At 42.5% G+C, this 10,896-nt stretch overlaps 1 protein-coding gene across 2 annotated transcripts in view; it reads right to left on the bottom strand.

The window, feature by feature from the left end:
• Positions 1–551: 551 nt before the first annotated feature.
• LOC147884465 (uncharacterized) overlaps positions 552–10,896 on the bottom strand; it is a 46,957-nt gene continuing 36,612 nt past the window's right edge. For both annotated transcript variants that reach the window (XM_087398527.1, XM_087398526.1), the window contains 6 exons: positions 7,691–7,861; positions 7,323–7,598; positions 6,363–7,141; positions 1,913–6,207; positions 1,655–1,801; positions 552–1,293 (listed from right to left, as the gene is read on the bottom strand). In XM_087398527.1, coding sequence (XP_087254653.1) covers positions 1,950–6,207; positions 6,363–7,141; positions 7,323–7,598; positions 7,691–7,855 — 5,478 coding nt within the window. In that variant the 5' untranslated portion in view covers positions 7,856–7,861 and the 3' untranslated portion in view covers positions 552–1,293; positions 1,655–1,801; positions 1,913–1,949. The remainder of the gene's footprint in view (positions 1,294–1,654; positions 1,802–1,912; positions 6,208–6,362; positions 7,142–7,322; positions 7,599–7,690; positions 7,862–10,896) is intronic.

The following is a 10,896-nucleotide window of genomic DNA, read 5'->3' as shown; positions in this document are numbered from 1 at the left end:
CATGTGTCAACAAACCCCTGTGGAAGCCACAGTCCTCCAATCACACCATTGGTCTAAAAGGCCCTCACACAAAAGTACCGACCTATTATGTCCTCAATACCCAACATCAATGCACAAATGACTCAGTATTTTTTGGGAGATGATCGGCTCGCAATTGCCTAAAACGATTACTTTCAGTTTCCAACAACCAGAACCCTCATTGCATAGGCTCTAGTTACAACATGAACATGTGTCTCAGACATACTATTGTTTGTCCACAGTTGCATTTCGTGTGCTTTCCATCAAAAAGATCGCCAGTCACGAAAGTGTCATCCTTTTTATTTAAACCTTACAAATCGTGCAACATATGTACTACACCAAAAATGTGTCAATTGACTATTTTCCTTCTCTTTGATTATCAGTTTCAGATACTTTCACATCGGTTTCCTTCACCTGCAACAATTGTATCTGTGGATTTGTACACACTCATAACTTAATTATAAAGTATCCTTCATGAAAACACTCTGATACATAAAAATCCACCAAGTGAAAGAGAAGCTTGATAGCAAGACAGGATAAAAGCATGGATAAATGATATCTTTTAAACAAAATCCAAAATTTGTTGCAAAAGAAACACAGAGCCAAACCTTGATGAAGATTTGCAGCTCCGTATAATTGATCTTCAACAAGCATGTTCCTTGTAAAATGTGTATAAACTTGCTCCCTCACAAGACCAGTACCATGATTAGATCTTAGTCACTATAATGTACTTCAAATTGTGAACAAGCCAGTGAACATTAAAATTGTGAACAAGCCAGATGAAATGGTGAAAGAGACCTCGACGTAAGATAACCCTCATTTTCCTCTTGCTTCCCATCGTCAAGTGCTGATTAGAATTTAATAACGGCAAAAAGATAACCAGTACAAGCACATACACTTGCTCTCTCTCCACAGACAGTACCATCAGGTTTGGTCACTATAATGACTTAATCGTGAACTAGCCAGTTGAAATGATCAAGAGACCTTCATGTAGGATGACAACCAGTTTCATCTTGCTTCGCATCATGTTAGAATTAAAAGGAAGCCAACAACCTTGTGACAAAAGACCAGCAATATTTTGAAAAAATAGAACAAGTTCCCAAAGAGAAGGAAAACCTGGATGGGGATAGACGGCAGCCTTATCTTAAGGGCTGAATGAATGAAAGTTATAACAAGAATCAAAACAGGAATTGGGTACACAGACTTCTCGATGCCTCATAGGTATCTCCATGTCTCTTGCTTGGTTATTGAGCCTACAAAACCTTCGAGCTGATTCTGCCACACCTCCAGCCAAAAAATATATATTAGAGGCTAATTATTATAAATTTTGGTTTTAACAAAAAGAGTGAGAAACTCCTCATGCATCCAAACAGATATTATGTCCCCAATAGCAAATCACAGTATCAATGCCACAATTGAGCCTAGAGCCCCTATTGCAACGTTGCTTTGGTAGATAAACCAAGGTGAAAACCATGCCCGTTTTCAGTCCAGAGAAAACTTATCTACTTACTACCAACATGCCACTTACAATGAAGAGAAAAATCAGTGATCTACGTGCAAAACTGCAAGGTAATTTCAGCAAATTGGATAGTGAATCTTCCAATGTTTTTTTAAAGAATTCACTACAGCAGCAAACCTGTCTCAGCTCTTGCAATGTTGAACTCATCAAGGTCTCGGTGCCGCTGCTTTCTAGCGACAAGGATGGGGAGAGAGGACACCCTAATTGTGATCAAGTCTGCTCAGTTATAAAAGACTGAGGTTTATATATCTTTAAAGGTATCAACTGCACATCAATAACAGCCCATTATACAAAGGATAAGAAATGTGAACATGGTCAGCATTGAATGTTTCTTAGTGGAAGTGGCAGAACAATCACAGATAGACGTGAGGTTACCTTCAGTCAGCAGGCAAAACCATGAACGTTGATCTGTTTAATGCAAAGAATTGGAAATTTCCTCCTTTGCAGTGTGAAGAACTTGGCTTGAAGGCTCTGTTTTAGCTTCAGACATGACCAAGACCTCACTTGCCCTTAAAAGCTGTCCCCAGGCTTTTAAAGCAGGCAAAGAATAATCAGTGGAGGATATATGTTCCTCCAAAGGCATGACTGCTCTACATTGTTGCGTGGGAATTTTCTTAGGTACCATCGTCTCTCTGCCTATGGCAGCACCACCTGCAAGAGCACATTCTGCATTCCCTGGCTCAGTGCTGCCCTTTATTTGGAATTTAACCTGTTGGACATCATCATTATCCTCTGTATCTTTTCTTTCATTGGCCACAAATATGCCAAGATTTTGATCCCTGCAGTTGCTTCTGAGAGAACTGTCAGGGCCAGCCACTGCTTCTGCAACTGAGCTCATGAGAGTGGACTGGGTCCCCAACCTGTCTTCACAGCTTTCTTCTTTAGTATCATATTGATCAACTGCAAAATTTAGTTTGGCAGAAGTTCCCACCTGCCTGAAAGCCATCTCATCATATGCACGTGCTGCAGCTTCAGCAGTACAGAATGTCCCAAGATATGTGTGCTTCTTGGTCAAAGGATTGTAAAATATAGACTGAAATTTCCGTCCATTGTAGTAAACACCTTTGTAATCTGCCAGGCGGGTGGAGCTTGATTTCTTAGAAGATGAATTGGAAGGACACACAAGACCTCGCTTTTTTCCACCAACTATTGACCTTTTTGAGCGGGTGGAAGAAAACTGTACACTCCTCTCCTGCAGTCCACCATTTGTCGTGAGTGAAGCCCCAATATTCACTCTAGGAAAGTGCTTCTGTGGTGCTGAAGAGTCACTCTCAGAGGATGCAGATGTTCTGTCATCATTTCTGCACCCATACTCTCCAAACAGGTCTTTAGGGCTTGAATCGTGCAACATAGATTGAGGGTCACTGGAATGGTTTCCATCCTTCGAAACTGACCCTTCAGGAGATGATTCATTTTTGCATTTTAATAAATCCTTTAGACGAGCTTCAATAGCTGGAATATCCTCAGGAAAATTGAGGCAGGCTGATTTTCCATGCTTGCTGTAAGCCATCTCGTCATAGGCATGAGCAGCCCTCTCTGCTGAGTCAAAAATCCCAACATCAACATACTGTTTTAACCTAGGAAGATAGAGCTTTGCATTGAACCTTCCATTTGATGTACACTGGACACCAATGTATTGAGTTCTTCCCAACATCATCTGATCTTCCGGGGTCATGGCTTCTGAAAATGGACTAATCTGGAGTCCCTCTGATCTGCACTGCCTTCCTCTCTTGAAACTTCTGGCAGCAACACTCATTTCAACTGCCTGGAATTGATCCTCAGTGATGACTGAATTTTGCTGAGAAGAACCTTTAGGAGCATTGTTTCTTCCTGTTTCTGTGATGAAAGCATTGCCCTGATCTTGCTCCTGCTTATCTTGCATTGCACGCTGTTTTGAAGTTGTCTTGTAAACACGAGCATAGTCAGATTCAACATATATGTCATTTTCGAATCCCAAAAAAGGGTCTCTAAGCTGAGCTCTTGCAGATGACAGCACCCGAGTAACATGCCTCGAAACTCGGCACTGTCGTGAGCTGCTCAAATCCTCCCCACCAATTTTACCCTTGTCCAAGAAACTGGAACTCTTGCCCTTTTTCAGATCAACTCCGCTAGGGGCTTTGGCGTAAGGACCCCAGATAGAACCAGGTTTGTCCATGTCGCCGATGTTGTTCATTTCAAACTCCACAGCAGCCAGCTTTTCTTGAATGTGCATCCCCTTAACATCTTCAACATCACATGCATCAGACACTGATTTCACTGGAAACAGCTGAATAAAAGAGTTCAAGGTGCAAGGATCCTCTGACTTCATGTCTTTCACAGGCTGATATTTGAGTTCAGTTTCCATCTCACATGGCTCATGAAGCCCATTATATTTTCTTACTAAATCTGTCTCTAGTGGTGCATTTGCATTTAAGATGGTTCTCCTGCAGTCTGAATGATCAGGCAGCTCCTCAGTTTTACGTATGTTTTGTGACACCCTGCCAAACTCAGACACAAACCCTAACTGAAGCAATTCTATACCTTTGTCACAATTTGACTCTTCCGTTTTACTGAATTTGCCAAGATCAACCTTTCTCCTCGGCCTGTCATGTGGTCCTGATTCAAAACTCCCAGATGATAATACTCTTTCTCCATTTGGAAGAATGCCTCTGTCAATACGCTCAGCCATCCCGCCTTCAGTAAAGTCGACTTCCATTTCCAGGCTTGACCTGCCATTATAAGCTCTGTCTACAGATTCCAGAGGATAATCCACAAGGTCTGCCACATCTTGATGCACACCTCGCTCACTGGAAGGATCTGCTTGTTTTTCCCTATCCGGAGAATAATCTGAATGACCATCAACTTCTTGCACTCCCACCACAGCTGAGGATATACTTTTGAACTTCTTTTTTTGCCTGCTACCACGTGGAACAGCAGTGCAAATGCTCTGCTGCTTCTGTGCTACTGTCATTTGAGCATCTTCATCTTGTGCATTAGCCTGGTGACCATCCAAAGTTTCAGTTGTGAGAAAAAACTCACTGCTAATTGTGTTTTGGATTTCTTCCTGGGGACCAGAATTCCATTCAACTTTGCAACACATTGAGGACACTTGTCCATCATTTTCTTCCAGCTCATGACAAACTGATTTTCCCAAGTCAAACTGCAGGCAGCGGCTTTCCCCTCTTGTACTAATAATACATCGTGAACTTTCTCCCAACTCCTGGTCAGACATGCCATCCATCTCCACAGCTTTGTTAATTCCACAATGGTTGGATGCCTCTGTATCTCCATTGTGATATTCCTGTCTGAATGAATCAGATATATCTAAATTTTCCTTTTTCAATAATAAAGCAGCTTTCTTTTCAAATTGGTCAGACACTGTAGCCTTCTCCAATTTCCCCCTTTTGGTTAATGTGAATTCATCCCTCTTCTTGCCAGTTGAAGATCTCCGCTTCTTGGGGGTCTCCTTGAACATTGTGTCATTCTCCTGTTTCACAGAGTGCATAGGACCACCTCTGACAGGCACTGGGACACGGCGTTCATCGCCTTGCACAAAGTTTGTCACTGCAGTCTTTCCTCGGAACATACGTGCAGCATCATCATAGGCATGTGCTGCTGCCTCTTCTGTTGGATAAGTTCCTAACCATAACCTCTTTCCTTCAGGAGTTCGAATTTCAGCACCATAAGCACCCCATGGGCGTTTGCGAACACCTAAAAACCTAGAGAAACAGATGCGTCTACCCTTATCCCGTACCGCTGATACCTCTTCATGCTGATTTTTGTGCTTATGCCTGTGGGTTGACTCTATACCTACCTCTGTGTCTTGAAAGTCATACTTGGTTCCCACATTTGTGTCCATTTTGCCAGCATCTTTCGAGAGCATAGTTTCCAGCTGATCAGACTCTTTTCCCTCTCTTGCACCCACCACAGAAGGATGCAGCAACCGTGAGGGTGCCCAAATGTGACCCATTCGGGTGACATCTAGGGATCCAGCCTCTATTAAAGAAGGTATTCCACAAATTCCAAGACTATTGTCCCTGGCATTCATGCTTAAGTACTTTCGATTATTTTTGTCAGCAAAACACTCACTAACATTTTCTGTATGGCATTGAACAGCTTTTGTAGCACCTATGACAGGCATCTGTCTTCGTCCACTTGTGTGAAATGCATCCTTACACCAAGTCCGACAGCTTTCTTTTACCAAATTTATATCCTTAGTTCCTTTGTTCGCAAAAGTTGAAGGATTCCTTTTAGGTTTTCTCCCAGGAAGATCAATTGCAGTTGTATTATTCCATCCTCCAGACCTATCAGTGTTTTTGGGATTAGCCATCATAAATTCAGATTGTGATTCATGTGTGTGAGGATGTTCTCGTTTGATGCCCTGATTGGCAGCTGATACTGCCCAGTTGTCCTCTGTGAAGTTCATCATGCCAGTAGGAAGGTTCGATACCTTCACAAGTTGTAGGACTTTACTTGCACTTTCAGACACAGAACCCGAACCATTGGTAGGAGTAGTTTCCAAATCATTGCAAACCCAAACATTATCTGCTTCATTAAGCTGATGTGCCAGTGTTGCTGCCGTCATAAGCAAAGAGAATGTCCCAAATCTGGGGGGGCTATTCCAGATTGTCTGTCCAAGGCTAACTCCTTCAGACACAGAACCACCAATTTGCTTGTGGGCCTGACAGAACCTGCAAATATGTATCATCATTACAACCATCTAGATTATATTTTAACAACCAATTTGAGGTACACTTAGACAGTCGATATCTTCTGGCAAGGAGACTCTGATCAAAGAAATACATAAAATAATTTATGAGTTTACAAAAGCAAAAGCAGTGCTCACCTTGTGTCAACAAGGTTGAGACACACAGGGAATCCACATCTTGCTTGTGTAGTCCCCTCAAGAAAGTCGCATTGCTTGTAAGGAGCTGAAGAATCTTCCAGAATGTGCAAAATACAAAACTGAAATCCATGCAGTACATATTGAGAGCATGGCTCCCTGCTAGACTGGCAATAGTAGGCTTGATATTTTTGCCTCTTATCAAACGTTAGTGTTGTTCGCACAATGGACGCTGTACTTGTATTGTGCAGCAAAAACAACTTAGAGTCTGCCTTCTCAGAGCAAAAAGATTGCTTCCAATTGCCTTGTGTTACTGCATTGCCAGCATCAACTTGTTTTGCTAGTGCCCTTCCTTTTAGTGGCATTGCCTGAGCCATAGCTTCTGGATGGCTTTGGTTTCTGGGTGTATAAGGTGATTGTTTGACCACCATATGGTCCAATTCATTCAACAGGAATGATGCCTTGCTCACCTGTTCATCAAAAGCTCGTGCTTTATTGCCTAGAGGCGGACTAGTTGCCCGTTTGCTTGCTTTTGAGGGGTCCTCTAAGATTGAAACAAAACCTTCCATATTCTTCCTTTTCTTAGATCTCTTACTTCTGGCTGCCTTGTTCTCTGCTGCCAAAACCTTGAGGGGGGGAAAAGAGACGCTATGTTCTCTGCTATTGCTGGCTATGCTTATGTCAGAAATAGTAGGAGGCCCTTCTCTGCCCTCAATTCTATTTTCATGTAAACTTGCACCATTTGTAGGGGATATTTGCATGCCTCCCCCTGAAGTATGATCCTTATTGAGAAAAACCATAACAATATGAGTACATACAACTCTCTTTCCTTTTGTTAACGAGGTAGATTTATCAGTTATTTCTACAACATGATTGCAAGAGCACCAAAGGAAATACTCCATCATAACATGAGGAAGACAGATATTGCAACGCATTACAAATTCTCTTATGAAACACACTCACCGACTCGAAGCACCTCCGTGTACTATAACCAACATCAGTTGGAATAACTTGAACTTTGAATTGTTCAGGTGATGCAATTTCAGCAAGAAACACATCCCCATCCCTCACATTATGGTAAGTAACAAATTCAGGCCAACCTACAGTCAATGCAAGCCTCCGCCCAGACTGCATGTAGGCTATCCATTCCACTTTCCATGTCAAACCTTGATCATCCTCTAATGTAACTTGCCCTTTAGACCCTGTCAGGTAGGAGCTCAAGAACAAGACGGGAAGAGCCTGCATCAAAACCAGTCCAAATATTGCATGCTTCAAAACACGATTCTCTGTCTTGGGGTTCAATGCAAAAACTTAAGTCAAGAGACATTTACCATTCTTCCAGATGGACCGAGGCATCTCTTTTGAATAGCCCTTGCGAAGGATGGTTGTTTTGTTAGAATGCCCTTCACGAGATCTGTTACCATCTGCCTGTTGGGGCTCAAGATTCCCTCTCCCACATAGGGTGTAAAGCCAGATCTTCCAGCATCAGGCTCCATTTTATGCTGGGTACACAGAAGATCATGAAGAACAAGACCAAGTTACAAATTTTTTTCCTGTTGATGGAAAAGCAAATTCTCATTAGCAGATAGATAGAGTAGTTTCCTTATTTCATTCTTTTCTAATATACAAGGTAACATGACATAAAGCTAAATCAGTGGTAAGTAGTATAATTGTAACACAAGTGCATTATGGCCAAGCTAAAGACATGGAAAATCCTAGAAGCCAGCCCAAGTTCATGTGCATGCCATCAATTGACAAGTATCACATATATCATAATCCAGAGTCCAAATGCAAAACACTCCACCCTGAATACCACATCTGTACAGACAATTCTGCGTAGTTCAACCAAGAAGGATTAAGCCTATCACACATAACTATTTGCTGTGCACATGATCCCACCGAACCAGTAGGCTGATCTGCATTGTCCCATTTGCCTGACTCTTGATAGAGGTGTAAGTAGCACTGTCCAAAACAAAAACAACGTATGAGTCATGACATGTTCATGCCAGATCTCGTAACCATGTCTATAACCTCGCTTTTGGCACCAGTTCTTGGTGACATGAACTGAACTATCCTCTTTCGATCACTTATTTTGCACAATACATTGATGCATTGGAGGACCTTATCAAGCACACAGAAAGATATATTATCTTTCTCCCCTTTGGGCCTGCCTGCTTTCACACGACCGCTCAGCCCTCCTCTCTAGGTCTTCGCCACCTTCCTCCTCTTCCACCCACCCTGCTGCCCCCCCTCCCCCCGTTTTATGCCTTGCTTCAACTTAGGACAACACAAAGGCCTTCTAGTTAGCAAATCCTAAGATCATTCTCAAGAACCGGTCATACTAATTGCAATTACCTTCTTTGGATCTATTTCAACTCCCTCTGCATTTATTGTGAGACCCAAATACTCTAACCTAACCATGCATAGCATAGTTTTCTTTTTATTAGCAAAAAGATTAGCCTTCCTCAAATTACTGAGCACTTTTCTAAGATGCTCACCATTCAGTGATATTCTTGCTATATAACAATATATCATCAATAAAATGTACTACAAACTTTCAAATATATGGACATTGTACAGCATTCATCTTTATGACAAATGTTGGTGGGTCCAAATGGCATTATCAAAAACTCACAATGGCCAAATCTACTCCTAAAAATAGTCTTGTGTACATCTTCAACTCAAATTATGGTTTGATGGTAGCAACTTTTGAGATCGATCTTGCTAAACATTGTGGCCCCATGTAATGCATCCAACATGTCATCTACCCTAGCCATAGGACAAACTTTCATAAGACTAGACCTTACAAATTAACATTTTTATAAAACAAGCGAAACAACAAAGGAAAGAAGGGGGTTTGCAAATGACTTTAAACAAAATTATGAGTAAATGAGAACAATAAAATTAAAAATAACAATGTAAGAAAAGCTATGCTTATGTTCTCATCAATACCCAAGCATCATCTCCTAGCCATGGGATATCCATGTTTGATGGAGAGATTATTTTACCCTTGGTAATCAATACATAGGAGAACAGAATAATCTTTCTTTTTCTTTAATACCACCGGAGAAGAACAAGGTGAGTAACTCGGTGAATAAACCCAAACTTGATCTGTCCCTCAATGATATCTGAGTTCCTATCTTCATATGGCTTGGATACTTTCCTAACCTAAAATTTGCAATTTTAGGCCATTTCAGTTTAGTTTTCTTCATGGTTTGAGCACCTTACTAACCTCTTTTATGTTTTCTCCCTTAAGTGCCTGTCTATGAATGCATAAATTACCTTACCTGATTAGTTTGAAATCGATGAACCATATCTTCAAAAATTCCAATTCTGGCATTTACTGGTTGAGTTTCATGTGCCATTGGACTTGTATAAGCCGGGCTCTCGATCCCAAGAGATCCAAGTTTCACTTCTAATTCCATTTTGACACCCAAGAGATCTAAGTTTCATTTCTAATTCCATTTTTGTCACATACTTGATAGGTATACTCTCTCTCTCTCTCTCTCTCTCTCTCTCTCTCTCTCTCAATCTAATTAGGGATTTCAAATCTACACCTTTTTTTTTTTCAAAGAAAGGAACCTTCTATTAATGCTTGAAAGATTTCATACAAGACAACAGCCCCAAAGATGCTGAATATGAAAAAACTGGAAAAGGCTGAAAGAAAAACCGGCCTATTCCAAAGAAGCCCAGCTCACTGCCTAGGGGATCTCTGGAACTGGGGCTAACAGCCAAGTGGGGGGACTATACAGCCAGCGAATCCCTCGCGGAGTGAAGATGTAGAAAACACCTGCAAGCCAAGCCTTGCAGAAACGAGCACGCCTCTCAATAGTCGCCATAGAGCCTGGAGTCCCACGCTCCCATGTGGACCGTAGAGTGTAAATGATATCCTGCCAAATGGCAACCAAGGTAGCCGAGGATGGAACCGGGTGCTCTCCCATCACAAGACTGCACCAAGCCACCCAAATGTTCCAAGCCGTGATGCTGGCTACCACCTCCCAAACACTGTCCTCCCTAGGAGGAGGAGCTAGGATGTCAGGGGGGACTGCCTCGTGGAGTGCAATCCTCTCAATGCGCTGACCCTGTATCCGGTAGGCTGGGGAGATCTTATCAATCTGAAACGCGTGTCCTCCCTCTGTCAACCAAGCCACCATCCCCCAGGTGTAGTCTCTGTGTATACTCTGCATGTGTGTCATGATCTTGAGGCTCTCATCCAAATCATCGCTGCGCTACGACAGCTCCATAGGCAGTGCGGGATAGTCTCCAGGACACCATCTAAGCAGCAGTGGCACTGCCCCTCCACTCGCATCTGCTCCAACCACGCGCCGATGGGCAAGCCTCTGTGGGCTGCCAGCCAGAAGAAGTATGAAATCTTCCTTGGCCGCAAGCTGGACTACAACCGCGTCCAGAACTTGGAGCGAACATCCCGGGGCACTCTCTGGATCACCCACTGTCTCTCCCTCGAGGGGGTCCACCTCGACGAGTCCATATGAAGTCTCCTACCAATCCATGTGGTGTAGGAAGAGAAAGGCACCTC

The sequence above is a fragment of the Dipteris shenzhenensis genome, chromosome 27 (genome assembly GCF_047967505.1).
Source record: "Dipteris shenzhenensis isolate YYH24624 ecotype China chromosome 27, Dip_SZ_1.0, whole genome shotgun sequence".
NCBI lineage: Eukaryota > Viridiplantae > Streptophyta > Polypodiopsida > Gleicheniales > Dipteridaceae > Dipteris > Dipteris shenzhenensis.
The sequence above is the reverse complement of the archived record's forward strand: the minus strand, read 5'-3'. Positions and strand labels throughout refer to the sequence as shown.